Here is a 23,656-nt window from a genome sequence, read left to right on the forward strand (position 1 = left end):
TTCCACTGTCAAACAACAAAACATAGAAGGTAAGTGCGTACCATGACAATCCACTGTCAAACAGCAAAACATAGAAGGTAAGTGCGTACACTGACATTTCATTGTCAAACAACAAACATAGATGGTAAGTGCGTACCATGATAATCCACTGTCAAACAGCAAAACAAAGAAGGAAAGTGCGTACCCTGGCAATCCACTGCTAAACAACAAACATAGAAGATAAGTGCACGCGTTCATAGTCCACTGTCAAACACAGTCAACGGACTCATACAACATGTGCCTGTGATGTATTGTTTCATTTACATATATTCAGTTCACTTACTGACACAATCGGATAGAAGTGCTGCCCCCTGTCTGTAGGTGGTGGTCTGAGGGGGACAAGCGACACAAACATCCTGCCACCAATCAATCTGATATTGACCATAGGGACACTGTTCGCAGGTTGCGTTCTGAAGGTAAGTACCAGGCTCACAAGCCGCTGTTAAAAAAACTACTCATGTCAGGGATAGTGACCAGAATGATATCTTGACACTTCAAATTTACAGTATGAAAAAAATCACTATCCTATTCGTATATCATGATTTCCATTTGAAAAGTGAAATAAGTTAGACCCATGTTGGCGTTATAATGATGAAAATGACAAAAATGCTCACCAAAAGTCTAACTGAAATAAGTGTCTTTAAATAATATTGGTACAATAATTGTTTTTAGGTATATGAAGGTTATATATGGGAGAGGAGATTTAATTCATCGATAAAAGGTTGATTTAAATTCATTATATCTTATGCTATCTAAATACAAGTATAAACGTAATAAAAAAAATACGTTTGTATACCTCATCGATGAGAGACTAGTTAATGAGAGTAAGAATGTGGCATTTTAAAACAGAAAACAATAATGCGAACAGTGATAACATAAATGGCGTTCCGTGGTGCAAAATGTAAGAAGTGATTATTTTTTAATTACCTATAAACCAAAAAAAATATAGGATATATTTTTTGTAGATATATAGGATATATTTTTTGTCTATTAAAAATCCGAACTCTTCGAATGATTTACAAGCTCAACTGCCAGAAAACGACAATTAATCATTAATAAATAAAAAAAAAAAACACTTCATTAATATTAATAGAACCAATTATCTGTAGTGCTTTATAAAGCAATACAACTTTTATTGGCAAGATCTTACTAAAATTGGCATGGTGATGTAAAAAGTCCATGGACCATGGCCTATGACCACGCCAACAAAATCTGTGTATTTTACTTTTAATTGACAATGAAAAATATTGCGTCATCAAATATTTTGAATGATTAAAGTTCATTTAAGTTATAAACCATTTCATACCTGAATGACTTTATATGATTAAATATCAAGTACAAACATAATAACGCATACAATGTTAAAAATAATATAGACACAATAATTATGAACACGTTTATAATGTATATTTTAAGTTATCAAAACTTAAATAATGTTATTCATTATTTTCAAAGGACATTAGTCATTGTCATCAACCTTTCCCTGAACACATAAAATACACAATATACTGACCGACATGACACTGTGACTCGTTCGTTGCCCCTACACCCTGTGTTCTATAAGCTGACGGACAGGCTGAGCAAGGCAAAGCACCTGCCACCGGCTTGTAGTACCCAACACGACAAGGATTGCAGGTTAAATTGCTTCCTTCATAACCCGCATCGCAAAACACTGAAAATACATACCCATATGAGTGTTACATGTCATCAGACATAACACTCTAATAATGAAAACTCGAGATGGAAATTGTGCATCGGGGAGCTTCTGATTCAATTTTCTTTATTCTTGAATATATTGATATTCTATTATTTCTAAATTATAACTATACACTCTGTTTACACATACATTTTATCACCTTTACCTAATAACATGTATCAGGTTACTATTGACACAGTATCAGACATAGTATCACTACATAGTTACAAAATAATGGACATGGTAAAAAAAGGATAACCATAATAATAGATAGGAACACAATAATGCGCATGGAAATAATACAAAATCAGTACAACAATGTTTTAAATTGTCCCTTCCCCTTCAGACTCACAGAAACATTGTGATCGTTGTGTTGTTCCCTCCTCTTGTGTTGTCGTGTCATTTGGACAGGGGATACACGCCGTCTGCCATTTGTTTGGTTGGTATGTCCCCACAGGACAGTCCGTACAGTCCAGGGTTGCGTTCACCAAGAACTGGCCTGGCGTACAGTTCCCTTGAAATAACAAATTATCTTTACAATAATAGGAAAACCAACCATGTACATAACATAGAATGTAAAGTAAACGTTTTCCCTAATGTTAACTTTAAAAACATACAGATATTCAACAACAGATCACATAACTTCACAAGAGAACAAACACACCTTCCACAACAGCCAGCAGATCTTCGCTAACAAATATCCTCAACAATAGTTAAAAACATTTCGCCAACAACACATAGATCTTCACCATCAATACACAAAGGTCCTGCCTAACGATACACATATCCTTACCGACAACACACAGATCCTCAGTGGTAGCTCCGTCGGTAGCAGTAATGAAGTCAACAGGACATGGCTGACACTCCCCAAAACGTCCGTCTGTATTGTCCTTGAAATGACCTATAGGACACAATTCGCACTGGCCACCCTTCAGCTGCTGGCCCGATCGACAGAACACTGGAATAGGCACAGTCCTCTTATATATATCCAGGAAATATGCAGTGAAATAATATCTTGTTTTCAAAAGTGATTCCAGACAATAAATAATGTAATACTTTTGTTATTGACTAAAAAGAAAAAGATCTATTACATGGATTACGCGTTTTACACTGTCACGAACCTTCACATTGTATTGCGCCTATCTGTGGTGTACTAGAGCCGTCAGGGCAAGGGAGACAATTCGTTTGATATTTATGAGACTGATATTCTCCCAGGGGACATAACTCACATCCAGAATTGTTGCCATTTATCTTTGATCCTTCTGTACAATTATCTGTGAAGCAAAACATCTAGCATTATTTGATTATCTGTACATCATACTGTGATTATATTTAATTATTTGCTCATCTTACTGTATTTACTTTTGAAATGCGGTTACCTTTTAATAATAATTTATATCAGGAATATTATTTTAAAATAATTTAGAATGCATTTCATTTATAATTATCTGAATGTAAAGTGAACCACTAGAGATACAATGTTGTGGTACTTACATAGACTACAGTTTGTGCTGGATGTGGACGCATTCGTTGGGGTCACATAATCCACAGGACAAGTCACACAATGTCCTAGCTTGCCATCACTGTTGTTTTTGTATTGACCCACAGGACAGGGAACACACTCATCAGCAACCCGCGTATAACCAGACTCGCAAAACACTGTGTGACAGAATGTGAGAGAAACACTGTATACACATAGATCCTGAAGGTGGCAAGCCTAGACATTGCTCGTTTGCCGGTCCGTCGTTCTTCTTATGACTTGGACTTTAAATCTTAGAAATCTTCTCAAACCTAAATTGGAAATGTGACGAGGAACCTTTTTTGTACGTTAATCTAGATTGTTGAAAGGGCTACCACTTGTTTTCTTACTTAGCGCTATTTAGTACGCTCAGAGAACGTCTCTTGGTGAGCAACATCCATTGGGTGAAGTGATGCATGTACAACTATGTCTGTTTTTCATAAACTTAGCTTTCACGTAATTCCCGGTAACAAATCTTGTCCTTCCAGAAACTAAATGTTTGTACTATCATCCGTTGCTGCTAAATATTCAATTAGAGTAACGAATTTTATTAGAATGTTCTCCTGGTGTTTATTACACTTTCATTGACTAAAATACTACAGATTAACAGGAAACTGGGAGAAGGATGCAATATATCGTCAGAAGGATAAAGACAGTCGGAGCAATATATTATGCCTATATTACATGGGATGTCACTTTGGGCAATATAATCAAAAGAGGTAGCTATACATAAGGTAAACTGGTTAAAGTAGTTAAGGTGTACCTTATTTTTATTATTACCTTGAATTAGATTCATCAGTTTGGAAATATGTGTTATCAAAGTTTTACTTTCTACACAAACAATGTACGTATTAAACGTATCGCAACGTTTCAAGACCGACTTGTCCCTTTGTCATGCTATGACTACCATAGCTTGACAAAGGGACAAGTCGGTCTTGAAACGTTGCGATACGTTAAATACGTACATTGTTTGTGTAATTGTATAATGATATAAGGACCACAATCAAACAGGGGACATAATACAACCCAATTCTTTAAATATTAATTACAACCACATGCTTCAAAATGACTAATTACCCTTAGGAATATCTATATATACCTTCACATTTTGTCACATTATCAGCTGCCTCCATCTCGGTTGTCGTGTTTTCAGGACAGGAGAGACAATCTATCTGGTTCCAATGAGGTTGGTATTGTCCAAGCTCACATGGCTTACAATTAGTGCTGTTACGTTCTGCTCTATAGCCAGGGGGACATATCACTGGAAACATGACAAAACTTGACAAAACATGACATTAAGATTATAATAGGTTGATGTTGATAGAACGTTCAGAGTGTAATGAGAGAGGATCTATAAATACAAGACTGCGTTCTTAATGTTAAAGATACGCTGATGTTATTTCAAAACATTCTGAATATTTCATGTTTTATTAGTGATATAAGTATTTTGAATATATCAATAGTGTACATTTTGTCCACTCCAAGTATAAAGGTTCTTTTCAGTTTTTTTTATTTTTTCAAAAGAACTCAGTTGTGAACGGCTTTTATATAATACATGACAGTGGTTAAAAATGTCTGTAAGATATTTGATTATTTTAAGTTGATGGCACCCATATCTTCTATACTGTGAAATGTATCGGTATTCTGTTGTTATTTGTGAAATAGATTGTACATTCATTGGACAATCTGCTATATATTTTTAGAATGTATGTCTTTGTAAAGAAAAAACCCAAAGAGAAGATAATGCTAGTTTAGTCCACCAGATACGAATCTCACAGGCATACCTATGGTACAATTGAGGACTGTCTGTGAGCCGTTGCCTGGTGTGGTGATCCCGGAGGTACAGGGAACACACATAGGTCCATCCCCCTCCCCACGATATGTCCCCGCCTCACACACACGACACGGACCCTTATGAGTAATTTCAAACCCAAGGGGACACATGTCTGGAAGAAAAAAAAACATCATTTTATACACTGTTATATTAGCTGTTTTGTATCTTAATGACATTTAGATAAGTAAGACAATCGAAACGTTATCTTATTTCCTGTTGAAATTCGTTTTCCATATTTTCTACTACCTTCAATATATTTATCTCCTACCCTTTTCAGATTTTTCACCTACCCTTTACAGATTTTTCACCTTCCCTTTACAGATTGTTCTCCTACCCTTTACAGATCTTTTACCTACCCTATACAGATTTTTCTCCTACCCTTTACAGATTTTTCACCCACCCTTTACAGATTTTTCTGCTATCTGTTATACAAATTTCCCTTCCTTTACACCGTTTCTCCTAACCTTTTACATATTTTTCTCCATTTTACATGAAAGAGGATAACAGAAAACGGGAGATTACGATTCATATTCATTTGTCAATATCCAGCGAACAATTTATATGACATTGGTGTGACAATAAGCAAATGGAAAGAAACAATAAATACAACATTGTCACAGTCAAAATGAAAATAATGTTGCTTTTTACAATCAAATGAAATCACGCTGTAGTTCGACAGTTTGCTCAACCCCAGACTCCGAAAAATGTCTTCATAAGAACTCACACTGATATTACCTGAATATGCTTCTCTATCTTTAAAATGAACGTACCGAAGCACAGTTTGATGTCCGATGTGCCGTTTTGAATAGTTGTTTGACCAAATGGACAGGGTTGGCATTGAAACTGTCCACTTTCTTTCTGGTATGTTCCCAGGTTACACAACTCACATATCCCTGCAGTCATGTTGAAGAACGACCCGCTCTCACATACAGCTGTTACAGCAAAACAGACATAATCTAGTTTCTTCATAGGAAGATAATAAAGTTGACGACCATATAGTTGTAGGGTTAACAAACACAAATTAATTTGTCATTGCATACTCCGATTTATAGAATATATTAAAACTGAGGAAATGGATGCTTGGAATGTGGACGTACTTAAGAAAATTATTTGCACTATTAATTCTATTTAAACTGCCATAAGTTAACTCATTTGTTACTCAGACGAGTTGAAATAGTATGGATTACTGGCAGCTGTATTACAGCATTTGCGATGTTCCAAAATATCCAGTCAATCTCTATGAAATGTAGAATAAATTTAGATGGAATCTTAGTTGTTCACCATTCCTTTTGCTTTAAAATGTAGGAAACGGAAAAAAATTATATATAAGTTACTCAGGCAGGAAACCATAAATTACAATATGTAGAAAACAATCGATAATTAATGTACTAAACATTCAGCTTTACGCACAAAAGACAATAAGTTGCACATGAAGAAAACAATCAGTTAAGCGATTCCTTGAAGTGTTTCTTTTAGACAGGTTTTACTGCTCCCAGTACACCTACCGTGACACTGTACCAGAGACACCGCTGCAGAACATTTTGTTGTGGTTCCATCTGGGCATGCCCGACAGGAAGTGTTTCCATCGGTTGTGTCATAGTAGAATCCTTTAGGACAGTGATAACAAGACTGAGTTGTCCTATTGAGGTACATTCCAAAACCGCAAATAACTGAAATAGGAAAACACGAGTCTCGTGTCGTACATTCGAGATAGAATATGTAATCAGACCCTTATATGTAATATGTTCTTATTTAAGTCATTAAATAGTGATAGACAGCTTGTTAGCCTAACTAGTCCAACATTTAAGCGGTTGCAATTAATACTTAAAAAATTGGGTTGTATAATGTCCCGTTTGATTGTGGTCTTTATATCATTATACAACTGTGTAGACGGGACACTATCAAATACGTATTTGTTTGACTGGAATTGATCAATAAATCTCTGGTGGAGATTTTTTCTGAACTCTTCGAACAGGAAAGGACTTATTTGCCAGGAAATACGAAATATACTATCCATTCCGGCATATTCACAAGCAATTACTGTCTTTCATACTGGTACTAACGTAACGACACATACAGGTAATGTCAGCTTTAAGTAACAGATACAGTTTGCCAAGATGAATTGCACTGCGACAAACAGCTGGTATGTCCTTCTCTGGTAATCGGTCATGCTAGGGGCCAAACCGGTGAAAATCCAAAATTGTCTATATAACTGTTGAAACAGATGTCCCTAATAATGTCAATTTAGAAAATTAGTAAGAAATATTAGCAGGTTAGGTTAACCAGAAATGTTAACCAGTGATGACGATACTTATATTACCGTCAAACAGGTCAGCTCAAACGAAAATGCCATGGCGAGTAATAGCTGTTAATGTCCTATATGTTGTGTTTAATATTTCGATTGTATTTCAATAATGAGATACACAACTCTTTGATTTATAAGCTTCGCTAAATGTCTATCTGAATTTTACAATTTTCCTTCTTAGCGAATATCAATGATTCATTTTATGAGCTATTTACCACAGTCAGTGTCCACAAGCAGGTGTCCGTCGGGGCAGATCAGGGTCGATTCAACCGTTGACAGGCCTATCAGAGGGTTAGTGTTTGGAATCTGTTCCTAAAACACATCATACAGAACAAACTTGATACTACAGAAAGAGGTTAGTGTATGGGCTTTTAACCCAGAACATATACTGCTCGATCAAACCAAGTCAATTTAAGCTTTAATATCTCTGTTACATAATTGGTTAACAGGTAACACTGTTTATAGAAACAAAATGAATAAAATATATCGCATACAGAAAACAAGGCTGAGTAACACTAGTTTTCGTGCATTACACCAGTTTCACTTCAACGGTAATTGAAGTATATCTTTGACTACCCACCTCGAAGTGGAATCTGTCGAGGTCAAGGAGTGCTTGAGTAAAAATCTCCTTGGGACTCTTGGAATCTCCTCCAGTTATGATCAAAGTCATTCTATGATATGAAAACGATGAATATCAAGCTAAACATCTGATATCACAATTTAAACATAAAGGTACAGTTATTTAGAAATGACGCTGAAAGTTTGCAAAAAAGTTACTAATAAATGTTTTGTACAATTATACTCAACCACTTCCATTCTTTAGTGATTGAAAGTGCCAATTTTGACGCTTAAATTGCGTCTATATTATGCTTTATTAACGCTAAGAACTTTTTCCATAACGCAAGCAATAGAAATATATAATTCTACAGATATGTCCATAGCTCAGCGAAAATGAAATATTTATTTATGCATGTACATGCATGCCCATAGTTATACAAGATAAAATGTCCGAGCACACACATTTGCAAATAGCTGTGTCAATGGAAATAGATGTACATAAAATCAATATGTCACTAGAAATTCCTTACATTTCATATTACTTTTCGCAAACATCTACAAAGAAATTCGATTGCGAAATCACTCTGCAACATACATTTAAACATAACGATATGTCATTAAACGTCAATCATAGTAACATCTAACCAATGCTGTTAATATTGACAATATCTAATAGATTACAGCTTCCCAATGGTTGTGACATTGACAGTATCCAACATACTGCACCTACGCAATATTGCTGATGACAATCTCCACTACTGGTGCTGGCGAGCTGCAGGTAATAGTTAGGACCACATCCGTGCAGCCGAGCTGGGTACACATCGTGTTGCCCCAGTGCTTGTCTAAGGCAGTGACATGCTGGCGTATGTAAGTTTCCAGGCTATTCCTGACCTGCTGACACGTAGTCAGGGCAGCAGAGTACACCAGCCTCACTTTCAAATTCACTAGAGCCGTTGAGGTGATATCTGTCAAGTGGCAAGTGATGATTGTTATCGGGAGGAATTCACATGTTACTTCCAAAAAAAATGATAATTTAAACAATTACATATAACTTTGTTCACAAAAATGTTTCTTCAGATTATGTTAGCCTATAACATAATCATGCAAGTGATACATGTATAATAAATCAACGGGCACCTACTTCCACATGTAGGGTAGGTAGGATCGCACGTCCGGTCTGCCACTGAATCCCACCATCCTAGAGGCCCACATGTGTATAAGAGGGGCGTAGTCTGGCTCAGTGTGTGGTGGAGGGAAGGGCAAGACAGAGAACATCCAGTGTAAGAATTACCGAAACCACCAGTCCGACAAGTCTTAGCCACACCTCCAACTAAACTAGGGAACTCACATTGGTTTTCTGAATAAAACAGGGAGCAGATATATTGACAAATAATCGCAATAAAAAGACGGACAAGAATACGCAAACCATAATACAGAAGAACATCAAACCACTTACCCCTAATGTAGATTCTGAAGGAGCAGACGGCAGTATTGTTGTTAGTGTCTAATGCTGTGTATATCACAATGTGTCTTCCCGGAGGCAAGACAGTACCTACAATGACAAAAACGTTCATTCTCATGAACATTCTAACATCACACCGGACAAGAATTATTCCCCCGAAACTATAGGGATGTTCAAAAAATATGTTTCACTTGATGGTATGTCTGTCCTCCTAGAATAATCCGTGCAGCTGAAGGTGATTCGATAACAAACACTTCAACGGTCAAAGGCCATTGTCACCAAATACTAAACAATATTATAATATCATCCTATATCTTTGATGAAACCAACAATATTCGAACGTGTAAATTTGATAGATAGTATATTTTCCAGAAAAATGGGAAAAATTACACATTGTGATATCAAGCTATTATCCCCCTGTAGTTCGAGTCTGCTTAGATTCAGACTCCCATGTCGGGATTCTGATTCACCCATGCACCATCTGAAAAAGTATGTTTTACCTCGAGGGCTCACTCTAGAACAAACGACAATAGGTTCATCATCATAAGAGGACTCATTTCTACTTAACATGAGGATACTATAAATAACCACTTCTTACCTGATGGCATGTTTGTCCTCACTGAAAGCACTCCCTGGTGGTGTGAGAGACTCCATGATACAGGGCTGTATGGGAGGGTAGAGACCAAGTACACATCCTTAGGGCAGGTGAGGCTAAGACTCTTCTTAGCTTTAATACATAAACATAGCCGGGCAAGTAACAATGCTGTAGGTAATACACTTAATATGTTAGAATCCGAGTGTTTCTGTACATGTATGTAACTGTGTGAATCGAACTGCTCTTGTATGAAACATACGTATATGTATTAGTGATAATTATACAGATCTTGTATGTAATATGCATATTGGCAGGAAAGGGTCAGCCTGCTCTATGTAACAACAAATATTACAGTTAAGTGTCAGATATCGTTGTCTACCAAACATGGTAGATAAAGGTAAGACTGATCCCGTATGTTTATACCAGTTCTGATACAGGAAGCAGTCACAAGATCAGCATTAAATGCAACTTTTGAAACCTAATCGTGTTAGACTAAACGGATAGTAAATTACAAAATAAAAATATATTTTTTTATACAACTGGGAAGACTGCTTTACCTGGAGACAAACAGCTAGTACAGACAGGGTCCTGTATAGTACTAGGTCGTACTCTCCTGACAAGACCCCAAAGTTCAAACTCGTCCCATTGAAGGATATCTCCACGATCCCCCTCAGTGAAGGGGTCCAACATCATATTTGTTACTTGTGTGTTAGTGTCCAGTATATAACTAAACACATTCACTTGAGATAGGCAGCCCTGGAATCCCCCTCCTATCACAGACGTCATACTGGCAGTGGAAAACTCATGTCCTAGTGTAATCCAGTAACTGCAAACACATAGATACGCATAGTAGGTTTTCATATTTTATAAACATTTGTATTGAGATAAATCTGTATTCCTTTTTATTTTAAAGATGACTCATTGGAACTGTAAAACATTGAGCCAAATTTAAAGAGAACAAAATTCTTCAAATCAACATAGATTTAATTTGATTTGAAATAAGTATACCGTTTGGACCACAACATGAATATGGAACATTTATGAAAATCTTGAAAAGAAATCGGAACATGAGTATGAATTTGAAAGAAAAAAAAATCCATAGAAAAACCTCTTTTTAACTTATTCTTTAGATTAAAATACGAAAAAATACAACTTACGATTTATTGAGAAGTTTCCCCTGCTGATAGTCTGTCAGCTGTATCAGACGTATACTATTGGCTCTGACCTCCACCTTTCCTATGGTAGCGTCCCATGTGATAACGAGCAGGTGCCACACTCCACTGTTTATACTGTAAGAGCCAAAGCTTGTTGTGTCCTCTGTGGTATTAACAGAGAGGCGAAGGCCGTCATGGGCCAGACTGAACAGTAACATCAGTCCAGTAGAGGAACCAGGGTCGCTAGGTAAAACAACATGTGAAATACATCACTATTTACTTATTAAGGTGAATCAAGGAACACTTGATCTGTGTGGGAACCAGGATCGCTTGGCAACAGATCATATCATTAGCATGACAATGCTCACTGTGTTTGTTTTATTTAAGATGGATGACGAACAACCTCAAACACGTTTACGTATTTCTGATACATTGAACTTTGTAGGAACTATTAATGAACTAATCCGATATATCATTATCTTTGAATATAATATATTTCGTCAGATCTTATATATGGTACATAATCATTGGTCAGACAAAAGGTTGTTTTGGGTTTAACCTAACATTGGGGTTTAACCTAACACCTAGGATATGAAGGTGGATGCTGTTAGAGACTGCTGAAAGGATGAAGTTAGTGGATTAGACAGGACAAACATGGACCCGAACAATTACAATGGAAACATCATATCAAATTTGGTTTATTCAATATCCCCTAAACAGAAGTCACAGAGAAACTCCGGTTTGCTCGGTTTTGACAATAGTCGCCACTTACGAAAGCGTGGAGTGGAATCCTACAAAATTTGGTTAGACGAAGAAGGATTTTATACAGTAGGAATATCCTTGACACTTTATCATTGGTAGCAGATCCTTCATAATTCCTTTCTAGCGTTGTTGTAATGATACGTGGAAATATAAGGTTTCATACGGAGTACTTTAAGTAGATTCCAATATAAGGTAACTCAATGGAAACATTAATAAGCTGTAAGCCACTTGTTAAATTATCTACAAATCAGAAAAGAGTATGCGATACCGATCAGACGTGTAACTCATTACCTAATAACCTTGATATAAAGTATTCTCACATACAATAACAAAAATACGCACGTCTGTTCAAACATGGAGAAGAAGGTTCCAGTTCCATTTTTTGTTGAGAATTTCACCCAGAAACTGACTGACATGTATTGGTGATTCATTGGTATACCAAAAGGTAAAGAGGCGCTCGCTGTTCGCAGGGGAGACTCAAAACACACATCATGGGTAACCGTGACATCTGAAAATACCGAAAAATGACTTCAAGGCTGAGGGTATGGCAGACATCTATTCTTATAACAGAACACTGGATTTTCATATAAATGGACTTCTACAAGCAGCGGAATTTCTATATCAGACAGCAGTATTTTGACTCCTAATTTGATTTCTCCCGACAACAGTATTTCCATATCTACAAATGACAGTATTGTGACTTCAACAAATAACAGCATTCTAATATCTACAGACAGCAATATTTAGTTCAGTGTCTAGTTGTTTATGGAGAAATACTAGCGAGATCTTTAACATTGTAATCGTTCCTCCTCGCACCAGGAAGTATACTGTTCATATACCTTTTCCCAGAGTATGTCACTATTGAATGTGGTCTAGAAAGAATGTACGCACTATCTTTGTAGTGAAGGGGGTTGTCTAGAGGTTAGCGGCAGTTGTGCTAGTTTTCCCTTTCTGTTGGTAGCATGCCTATCCTCAGAGGACAGCGACAGTAATGTCTGTTTGTTGTATACCTACCCTCTGTACAGTTAGGTGGAAGTTTACCAAGAGGACAGCGACAATAGTACTTGTTGACCCCATCAATACATGTCCCCAGACCTGGACAAATAACCTCCTCACACTCATCTACATCATACTGACACTGGTCACCATGGTAACCTGAAAAGGATCAGCACTGCCCTGTTATCCACATATCTACATGAAGGAATGGTACTTGTGATAATAATTCTTCTATGCTGAAATGATTTAAACTCTAATATTTAAAATTATGTTTACAATAGTATCATATCGGTATATTGATAGTAAATATAATCACTTACATGCAGGATCAACTGTCAAATACAAATATTATTTGCTTTGAATTCAATAATTCTGTATCACATTGCTACTTTAAAATAATGTTTTCCTCCGAGTTTACCAATTATACGATTAAGCTGTAACACTTCAGTACCTGGTAAACAAGAACAGAATATATGGCCGCTGGAATCCTGTGAGCATGTGCCTCCATGCAGACAAGGACTACTGGCACAGTCGTGGTCTTTCACTACTTGACAACCGTCACCATAGAATTCTGAAAATGTAGGTCTAATTAATAACTACAGGTATCAAGATATTTTAATTTCAAATAACAAAGAAAACAACGAATTATACAATAAATGAATAGTACTGAATATAACTATGTATAAATATCTTCGTTTAGTAAGATTTAGCAGACTTCATGACTTTTATTCATGTATACGTTATCGTTACGTTATCATTGGTTGTCTTACCATCAGAACAACTGCATCCAGTAAAGATTTCCCCGTCAGCGGTACAGTTTCCAAGGTTCAGACAAGGGTTCAGGCGAGTACACAGGCCAGGGAGACTATCACAGTATCGACCATAGGTACCAGTTGGGCAACTACAATTAACCGTATATAATTGGTACAGTACGTGGACGAGCCGACATGCAACCGCTTAACTGAAATACGAATTAGTCAGCCTGCTATACTAGCGCGCAGTGTGGTCATTATAACGTGGTTACCTGCAGAAGAAGTCATTTTGAAGACTGATGCAAGATGCATTGTGGAGGCAAGGGTTAGCAACGTCTGCACAATAGTCGACCAGCATTTCACAACAAGGACCCATCCAACCATTCCTGCACTCACATTCGAAACTTGTGTTCCGCCCCCTGCAGATACCGCCATGAAGACACGGACTGCTGAAACATGGGTCCATGTCTTCGTGTACCTTAAATGGAAAGTTTTAGTGGGATAAAGTGATGGAGGACTAAATTTATAATAGTCTTGTTGAAACATTCACTGTTTTGGATTGGCTGAATTAACTGCTATGTAAAAGTTAATATACTTACGGAGCAGTTGAAGCCAGAATAACCGTCCATGCACTCACAGATGAAACCTCCATAGGTATTGTTACACACACGTGTGCCGGCGAGATGACATGGATTACTCAAACACTCATTCTTGTCTGTTGAACAATCGTCACCTTTAGTTTAAATACAACAGTGATTTAATTTCAACTGGTAAAACAAAATCTACCTCGTCGGGGATCAGGATAGTACCAATATTGTAGTCTATAATTCTCTGACCAGGTAAGAAAATATGTCAATATGGGACAGACTAGAGCGAGTATGTTAGATAACAAGGGAATCCCTTACCTTGATATACTGACATTACCAGAACTAAAAGTCTTCTAGGTAACTATAATTTAATATGAAAAGGGCTATCTGACCTAGATATCATTTGGAGTGCCTGATCTAGATATTCTTTGAAAAATGTGACCTAAACAACATCTGAAATATGTGACCAGACATCATTTGGAATATGTAACTAAGATATTCTCTGCAATTTGTGACTTAGATATCCTCTGAAAGATGTTACATAAATATCATCTGAAAGATATCACCTAACATTATCTAGAATATGGGACCAAGATTACATCTGAAATGAGTGACCTAGTAATTCTCTGGAATATGTAACCTATATATTCGCTGGAATTTGTGACCAAGACTTCTTAGTTACTTAATGGGAGGTAAAGAGGCGCCGCGGATATCGTATTTGCATAACGGTCGAGGTTCGATTCTCCAAAGGTAAGGGGTCGCCTGCCAGACCATCTTCGTTTTCTGAAGTTACTGTGGTTTCATTCAATATACAGAGCCCCTTCCCGCTTCTATCCAGGCCAATAAAAGTGATCAGTATTGAGAAATCATGCTTCATAATTTCTGTAGAATGAAGTGTTGTTATCATAGGTGTCAGCTTATAAGATTTGCCCTGTGCAAAGCGCATACACATAACAAAGGACAAAGTTACACTCCGTCATCCGAATAGAGTTTTTTGCAAACCAAATTCGGTAGGGGAAAAAGTCTATGACGTATGCTCCTGAACTAGTGACTCACGCGCTAACGTCACGCTACCACAATTGGTACAATTTTGACAGTTTTTTAGTGATCTTTAAAAATTCAGATCTTGTATCTGGAATGTTTCTTGATTCTTGACAAAGACTACCTATGGTGGTTCATTTTCAGGAAAAGATTTATATCCAAGTAATTTATTTTTGAAAATAGAACGCTAAACTCGGAGTGAGATTTCGTCCGTTTTTCGGCCGTAAATAGTACCCAAATTGGTACACCATATCACAGGCTATGGAAATTGTTTTTATTTCTACAAGTTGATGTGCCGATTACAACAACATATATTGCTTTTATAGATACCATACTGAACTATAATTGTATATATTCACTTTTATATTATCCGAATATAAGGACCAGAAATCAACATTTAAACATGCTTATATTTAACCCCTTGAAAATCCTCCAAAATTTCGTCGACGTACGTCGTTTTTACTGGTTTTCTGATATGTTTACTTTGAAGTCATCGTGTACTCTTAAAATGTTCCTGAAAACAAAACTGTTCGGCAGAAATGCTGATAAATATCTATTTTGTTTTACTGTTAAAGGAAAATGCTCAAATTTAATTTTAAAGTCCTATTCGAACAATTTTCTGACCGTGTACCAATTTGGGTAGTGTACCAATTGTGGTAGCGTGACGTTAACTGGCGGACTGACCGACGGTCTGACGGACGTCTTCTGGGACATCTTTCCCAGACATCATCTCTGCAACCTGTCTTATGTAATCTTAGATATTATCTGTTGCCTTGCTTATAATCTTGTTTTTCTGACCTAGACATACGTTCGGCTACTTACCTGAGAAGCCTGCGAGACATTGACAGGTGTAGTTGTTGAATCTGTCTTCACATGTTCCATTGTTCACACAGGGTTGGGAACCACATTCGTCAAAGTCATGCTGACAAAGGGATCCTCCATACCCTAGGGGACAATTGCAGATATGGCCGCCAGGAATATTAGTACAGGTCCCGCCCCTCTTGCAGGGTGATGACGCACAAACATCCACCAGGCTACAGTCACTCTGACCTTGCTCTGGAAATAAAGTTAAAATTAAGAACATAAAGGAATAATTAAACTATGAAAAACCAAGGATTGTTGTATTGGTTGTAATATTTAGTCGATATTTTAAGTATTAATAAACAATCAACATATTAAGTACTATTGTATAGTGGATATATAAGCTAACACTGTACGATGGACATATTTGCTTATGCAGAACAGTAAGTATGATTAGTAGTAATTGTACAAAATATCTCTTTGTTAATACAATAAAGTGAATACATTTGTTTGTAGTATATATGTGATATTTGTTAGAACTGTCAAGTGGATATATTTGGTAGTACAGTATATACATTATTTGGTAGTACCGTATATACTTTATTTGGTAGTAATGTATATACTATTTTTGGTAGTACTGTATATACTATATTTGGTGGTACTGTCTATACTTTATTTGGAAGTAATGTATATACAATATTTGGTAGCACTGTATATACAATATTTGGTAGCACTGTATATACAATATTTGGTAGTACTGTATATATATATTTGGTAGTACTATAAATACTATATTTGGTAGTACTGTATATATATATATGTTTGGTAGCACTGTATATACAATATTTGGTAGCACTGTATATACAATATTTGGTAGTAATGTATATATATATTTGGTAGTACTATAAATACTATATTTGGTAGTACTATATATATATATATGTTTGGTAGTACTGTATATATATATTTGGTAGGACTGTATATATATATATTTGGTAGTACTGTATATATATATTTGGTAGGAATGTATATACTATATTTGGTAGTAATGTATATATATATTTGGTAGTACTATATATACTATATTTGGTAGAACTGTATATACTATATTTGGTAGAACTGTATATATATATTTGGTAGGACTGTATATATATATATTTGGTAGTACCGTATATACTTTATTTGGTAGTAATGTATATACTATATTTGGTTTACTGTATATACTATATTTGTTTGTACTTTATATACTATATTTGGTAGCAATGTATAGACTATATTTGGTAGTACTGTATGGACTATATTTGGTAGCACTGTATATACTATATTTGGTAGCAATGTATATACAATATTTGGTAGTACTGTATATACTAAATTTGTTAGCAATGTATAGACTATATTTGGTAGTACTGTATATATATATTTGGTAGTACTGTATATACTGTATTTGGTAGTAATGTATATATATATTTGGTAGTACTATATATACAATATTTGGTAGTACTGTATATACTAAATTTGGTAGCAATGTATAGACTATATTTGGTAGTACTGTATATATATATTTGGTAGTACTCTATATACTAAATTTGGCAGCAATGTATAGACTATATTATGTATAGACTGTATTTGGTGGTATTCTATATACTAAATTTGGCAGCAATGTATAGACTGTATTTGATGGTACTCTATATACTAGATTTGGTAGCAATGTATATACAATATATGGTAGTACTGTATATACCATATTTGGTAGTACTCTATATACAATATTTGGTAGTACTATATATACAATATTTGGAAGAACTGTATATACAATAGTTGGTAGTACTGTATCTACTATATTTGGTAGTAATGTATATATATATTTGGTAGTACTATATATTCTATATTTGGTAGAACTGTATATATATATTTGGTAGTACTATAAATACTGTATTTGGTAGTACTGTATATATATATATATGTTTGGTAGTACTGTATATATATATTTGGTAGTACTGTATATACAATATTTGGTAGTACTGTATATATATATTTGGTGGTACTGTATATACTATATTTGGTAGTACTGTATATACAGTTGTGGGACCGCACAAATCACCAAAAATAGCGTGCGCACACCGTGCATGCATCGTTCACACACCGTCCGCACATCGTCCACACATGGTGCGCACAACTGTGCGATTTAGCAATCGTTCGCCCCGTTGTGCGCTTCTCTCCGCACAACTGTGCGATTTTGCATCATTTGTAGATCAAAATTACAGAATGACAAAAATACGGAAGGCTCGTTCGCGATAATGTAAACTGTGTATATATCTGTAATTTCTCATCACAATAATCAAGATTATAAAATTTCACAATGCGTGTTACACAGTATTACAGCGACCGTTAGGCTGTCAAGAATGGGTTTGGCTCCAAGGTAACAGAACAGGTAAATAACAATTTTATGAGTGTCCGGAGTTTTGCCTGACCAGTGCCTGACACACATAGCTGATATGCGATACCGTTTGACCGTAATGAATAGTATTTGTTATTTGCATTCGTTTGCCTATACCTCCCCTTCACCTGGATTTTCACACCCCGGCCTTACCCGAAGAGTTATGTAAGTGCCCCAGGCGGGGAGAAAACTACGGTCCAGGTACATTTACAAAGTGGTTATGTTTACCTGTATAAGGGATTGTGTTGTAATTTTACATGTGCCGATTCAGTTTGTTTAAAAACACAGAAAACACAATTTCTAAATATAAGAATGTATAGACAGACAGATAAGTTTATAGATGTTGCTAGAATATAGAAACATACGTAAACATCAAGTTTATATGTTTAAACACGAAACCGTATAAATTATTAAGGCATTCCTCAATTTACCTCAACCGCGATTGTTATCGCACAACGTCCGTCCATCGTGCGCAAAGATGTGCGCAAGCAATGATCGTCCAGCTTTTTATCGTTCGCCCATCGTGCACACACCGTTCACACACCGTGCACACATCGTGCGCACACCGCACATCGTGTAACGTTGTGCGATCCCACAACTGTACTATATTTGGTGGTACTGTATATACAATATTTGGTAGTACTGTATATACTATATACAGTACTACCAAATATTGTATATACAGTACCACCAAATATACAATATTTGGTAGTACTCTATAAACTATATTTGGTAGGAATGTATATACTATATTTGGTAGCAACGTATAGACTATATTTGGTGGTACTGTATATACTATATCTGGTAGTACTCTATATACAATATTTGGTAGTACATACTATATTTGGTAGTAATGTATATATATATTTGGTAGGAATGTATATACTATATTTGTTAGTACTATATATACTAAATTTGGTAGCAATATATAGACTATATTTGGTAGAACTGTATATACTATATTTTGTAGTACTCTATATACTATATTTGGTAGTACTCTATATACAATATTTGGTAGTACTGTATAGACTGTATTTGGTAGTACTCTATAAACTATATTTGGTAGCAATGTATAGACTTTGGTAGCAATGTATAGACTATATTTGGTAGTACTGTATATACTATATTTGGTAGTACTGTATATACTGTATTTGGTAGTACTGTATATACTATATTTGGTAGTACTCTATATACAATATTTATTTGGTAGTACTGTATATACTATATTTGGTAGTACTGTATATACTGTATTTGGTAGTACTGTATATACTATATTTGGTAGTACTGTATATACAATATTTGGTAGTACTCTATAAACTATATTTGGTAGCAATGTATAGACTTTGGTAGCAATGTATAGACTATATTTGGTAGTACTGTATATATATATTTGGTTGTACTGGATATATATATTTGGTAGTACTGTATATATATATTTGGTAGTACTGTATATATATATTTGGTAGGACTGTATATATATATACATATTTGGTAGTACTGTATATACTATATTTGGTAGTACTGTATATACTGTATTTGGTAGTACTGTATATACTATATTTGGTAGTACTGTATATATATATTTGGTTGTACTGTATATATATATTTGGTAGTACTGTATATATATATTTGGTAATACTGTATATATATATTTGGTAGTACTGTATATACACTATTTGGTAGTACTCTATATACTATATTTGGTAGCAATGTATAGACTATATTTGGTAGTACTGTATAAAAGAACCTACCCAGAGTATATCCCGGATTACAGAGACACTGAGGAAGACCAGTCCTGTAGTCGTTGTAACACTTATCAGCGTTACCACAGGTGAGACTGTCACATGTGATCCTAGGTGTCTGACACCTGTCATCCTGGTACAGCGGACAGATACAGCTGTAGGAGTTGTCCCCGTCCACACATACTCCTCCATTAAGACAAGGAGAGGAGGCACATTCATCTGTAGGTAGCCAAGGTGTCTGATTATCAAAGTGTAGAGTGACTGAACATTTACTTAAAATGAATTATGATATAAATCAGGCATAAGTGACGCCTGTCTTGAATGACATCGAACATGTATTTAAAGCCTGTAAACGACGGCAGTTTCTTTGTTAACATTTGTTTTACCGATGCGCTTTTTGATCGAAGTAATCCTGCAGTCATTTGTTGATGTCAGATAAGTCAGTTTTCCATTGTTTTTCCAGTATACAAAGTACTATAACGACATTTTCACTTCACGGTTCTGCAGTCAAAACCTTTTCACTTAAGTATTGGTACCACACAAAATTCAACATCCATCATTGCACAGTTGCTACAGCTTCATACTCATATAAAAAAAACATCATTTTAGTATATCGAAGGAGCTATTTGCGATATTTAAACATTCCGGACCAAACCAAATTTTGAGTTAACGATATTTTCCAAGAAACAGTGTTTTCAATACTTCATCTGAGTTCAACTTATCAAGGATATTTCTAGTTCTAGATAATTAATTATTTCATCTTTTCCAGGTTATTCAGTTGTTCATAGGTCTAGACAATATAATGTACTCCCATTACAACAGATCGATGGTGTTCCTGTTTTCCAAGTTCTTGGTACATGTAATATAATCATAAATATATTGATATATCATACATAATGTATCTTTTTGTGGTCTCAATAACAATTTAAGAAAGTTAAGTTAATTATAGTTCGATAAATGATCGACATGATATGCATGTCGTTGTGTAAGAAGAATATCTAAGCTAGTCTGGAATTAATTTCTCTTTTTATCCAATGTTGCGGACATTTCCCGATATTTCTGTAAACGAAATATTAACAAATCATGCTTTGAAGGGAGTGTTATCAACTGAACTTATTTCTTAGGCCACTTTGTGTTGGTTAAAGACATGTTCTACTTCAATATTATCTATGAACAAATAGAGCGGCATTAAGTTTTGAGGATCATTTATTTATGTTACAAGTTGTTTACAGTATTAGGGATGCTGGACATCCTAACACAACACTTACCGATGTTAACTTCACAATCACGCCCCTTGAAACCTAGAGGACAGACACATTTCCTCCACAGACTGTTTACAGAAATACAGGAACCACCGTTGTCACATGGCCTAGACACACAAATCAGGGTGGAGTTATCCAACTCGCAACTACAAGTACAGGGCAAGGATACAAAGGTAAAACATAAACCCCACAATTATCATTATCAGTAGCAAATCATTCTAAATCGAGTTTACATTGTAGTGAGCAAACGAAGATCACTGACATGTTAACATGGTCGTGAAACACACACAGACCAGTGAGTTGTTTCTGTTGTAGTAATGTAGTTGTAGCCTATTGACTTGTTAAGGAAGTGAAACAGATATACACAAAGACTACTGACTTGTTGCCGTAGTAGGGTGGCAGACACACACATGTATAGCTGTTCAGGCCATCGACACACACTCCTCCATTCTGACATTGTTCCCATCCACAGTCATCCAAATCCACTTCACAGTTGTCTCCACTTACGCCTACATGGAGGTTTTCAAAAGTGAAATTAGATAATTAATGACGCATTTGGAGTGAGTTTACGCTACAACAATTATTTATTTTTATTCAATTTTATCAAAGGTTGTATTCTCTTGTTGTTAGCAGTGGTAGGATCCTTAATCACACACATTTAATAACAGAAGCATTCACAGCTCGGCTGCAAAATAATTCTTCATTATGATTAGTGTATCAATATATAACCCATTCCATATAAAACATGAGGCTAATTATCTAATATTTGCTTTTGAATTAGTTTTACCTTGAGGACATGAGCAGGTGTATGCTCCAAGTGAACTCGTACAGGTCGCCCCATTGTAACAAGGCCTGGACGCACAGAAATCTTGTATATCATCACAGTCCCTACCGCTGTAACCTGAAAACCATGGCAACCAATACCTCAAACGTAGGTACTTTACATCAAAATGTCTACCTTTTGGCCTGTAAACAATTACAGTCAATTGGAAATAATTTAAGAATGGGTTTGTTATAATTATCTTACCAAAGTGGTCTCCTTAAATGTTCAGTGACTATGTGTAGTGTAATGGCCGTCTTTACACATGTTGTCTGTGCAATATTGTATTAGTTTTATATCAATTTCTTTGAGCTTCCTAAGTGGGGGTTTTCACATACCTAAAGGGCAGTAACACACATAGCCATGATGTACGATTCTACAGGTAGATCCATTTTGACATCTTGGACAAAGAATTTGTTCTGAAATAAAACGCAAACATTAATATAATTCACTTAAATAATAATTGATCACATCTTGATCAACAGTCACAGCTTTGAGGAAGTCACAGCTAAATACATCTACACAGAAATATCCCATTGTTACCTGCATCTATGCAGCTTGCGTTACTAGTTGCTCCTATTTCCAATGTCAAGGTTTCCTCAGGACATTCTACACAGGATATAGACTGGTTCTGGTGAGTATAATAGTTCTGCGGACACTCTGTACAGGGCTCGAACCCATCAGAAGACCGGTTTCCAGCGAGGCATGGTAAGACACAGTAACACTCTGTCAACAGCAAAAACAAATGATTGAATTGTCTGTACATCTAGTGAAATGTAATTACCAGGGCACATTTAATTAAAACACATCAAGACTTACACACGTTCGAAAAAAGGATGGTTACTACTATATTTCCTCTCGTAAGAGTCCGTTGATATCAATATTATCTAGATGACCAAGGAGAGACTTGGTTTGAATCAGGCCATGCAATTCATACCCAAATGACCAAACGCGGGACCTCTAAAGGAAGACTCAACCCAGTGAGGCTGAACTGGTCAGCCAAAATTGGTACTACTTCCTGACTGATCATACCTTCTTACTCACAACTCTTCAAAAGCCTTTCACATATGTGATTGTGATGGTCGTACATGGTGCTTTCCCACAAGAACTAACGTCCCGTACTCACCTCTGTCAGGGAGTCTGTTACATGTACGATTGTAGTGGTCGTACATGGTGCTTTCCCACAAGGACTAACGTCCCGTACTCACCTCTGTCGGGGAGTCTGTTACATGTACGATTGTAGTGATCGTACATGGTGCTTTCCCACAAGGACTAACGTCCCGTACTCACCTCT

General features: G+C 35.9%; 1 protein-coding gene across 1 annotated transcript in view; it reads right to left on the reverse strand.

Annotated features, from left to right (window-relative positions):
- The window catches only part of LOC110466352, an 80,197-nt gene that overhangs the window by 23,106 nt on the left and 33,435 nt on the right, over window positions 1-23,656 (reverse strand). Inside the window, exons 27-57 of the mRNA XM_021522799.1 lie at window positions 22,906-23,088; window positions 22,701-22,781; window positions 22,330-22,443; window positions 21,922-22,051; window positions 21,549-21,688; window positions 20,290-20,499; window positions 16,123-16,356; window positions 14,272-14,405; window positions 13,945-14,150; window positions 13,691-13,821; window positions 13,372-13,491; window positions 12,939-13,079; window positions 12,267-12,432; window positions 11,166-11,405; window positions 10,566-10,834; window positions 10,012-10,140; window positions 9,408-9,503; window positions 9,093-9,308; window positions 8,682-8,916; window positions 7,974-8,064; window positions 7,609-7,705; window positions 6,594-6,758; window positions 5,859-6,020; window positions 5,039-5,200; window positions 4,354-4,515; window positions 3,230-3,394; window positions 2,857-3,009; window positions 2,529-2,693; window positions 2,088-2,249; window positions 1,553-1,711; window positions 323-478 (exon numbers count right to left, since the gene is read on the reverse strand). Coding sequence (XP_021378474.1) covers window positions 323-478; window positions 1,553-1,711; window positions 2,088-2,249; window positions 2,529-2,693; window positions 2,857-3,009; window positions 3,230-3,394; window positions 4,354-4,515; window positions 5,039-5,200; window positions 5,859-6,020; window positions 6,594-6,758; window positions 7,609-7,705; window positions 7,974-8,064; window positions 8,682-8,916; window positions 9,093-9,308; window positions 9,408-9,503; window positions 10,012-10,140; window positions 10,566-10,834; window positions 11,166-11,405; window positions 12,267-12,432; window positions 12,939-13,079; window positions 13,372-13,491; window positions 13,691-13,821; window positions 13,945-14,150; window positions 14,272-14,405; window positions 16,123-16,356; window positions 20,290-20,499; window positions 21,549-21,688; window positions 21,922-22,051; window positions 22,330-22,443; window positions 22,701-22,781; window positions 22,906-23,088 — 4,974 coding nt within the window. The remainder of the gene's footprint in view (window positions 1-322; window positions 479-1,552; window positions 1,712-2,087; window positions 2,250-2,528; window positions 2,694-2,856; window positions 3,010-3,229; window positions 3,395-4,353; window positions 4,516-5,038; window positions 5,201-5,858; window positions 6,021-6,593; window positions 6,759-7,608; window positions 7,706-7,973; window positions 8,065-8,681; window positions 8,917-9,092; window positions 9,309-9,407; window positions 9,504-10,011; window positions 10,141-10,565; window positions 10,835-11,165; window positions 11,406-12,266; window positions 12,433-12,938; window positions 13,080-13,371; window positions 13,492-13,690; window positions 13,822-13,944; window positions 14,151-14,271; window positions 14,406-16,122; window positions 16,357-20,289; window positions 20,500-21,548; window positions 21,689-21,921; window positions 22,052-22,329; window positions 22,444-22,700; window positions 22,782-22,905; window positions 23,089-23,656) is intronic.

The sequence above is a fragment of the Mizuhopecten yessoensis genome, unplaced genomic scaffold (assembly GCF_002113885.1).
Source record: "Mizuhopecten yessoensis strain PY_sf001 unplaced genomic scaffold, ASM211388v2 scaffold1669, whole genome shotgun sequence".
Classification (NCBI taxonomy): Eukaryota; Metazoa; Mollusca; class Bivalvia; order Pectinida; family Pectinidae; genus Mizuhopecten; species Mizuhopecten yessoensis.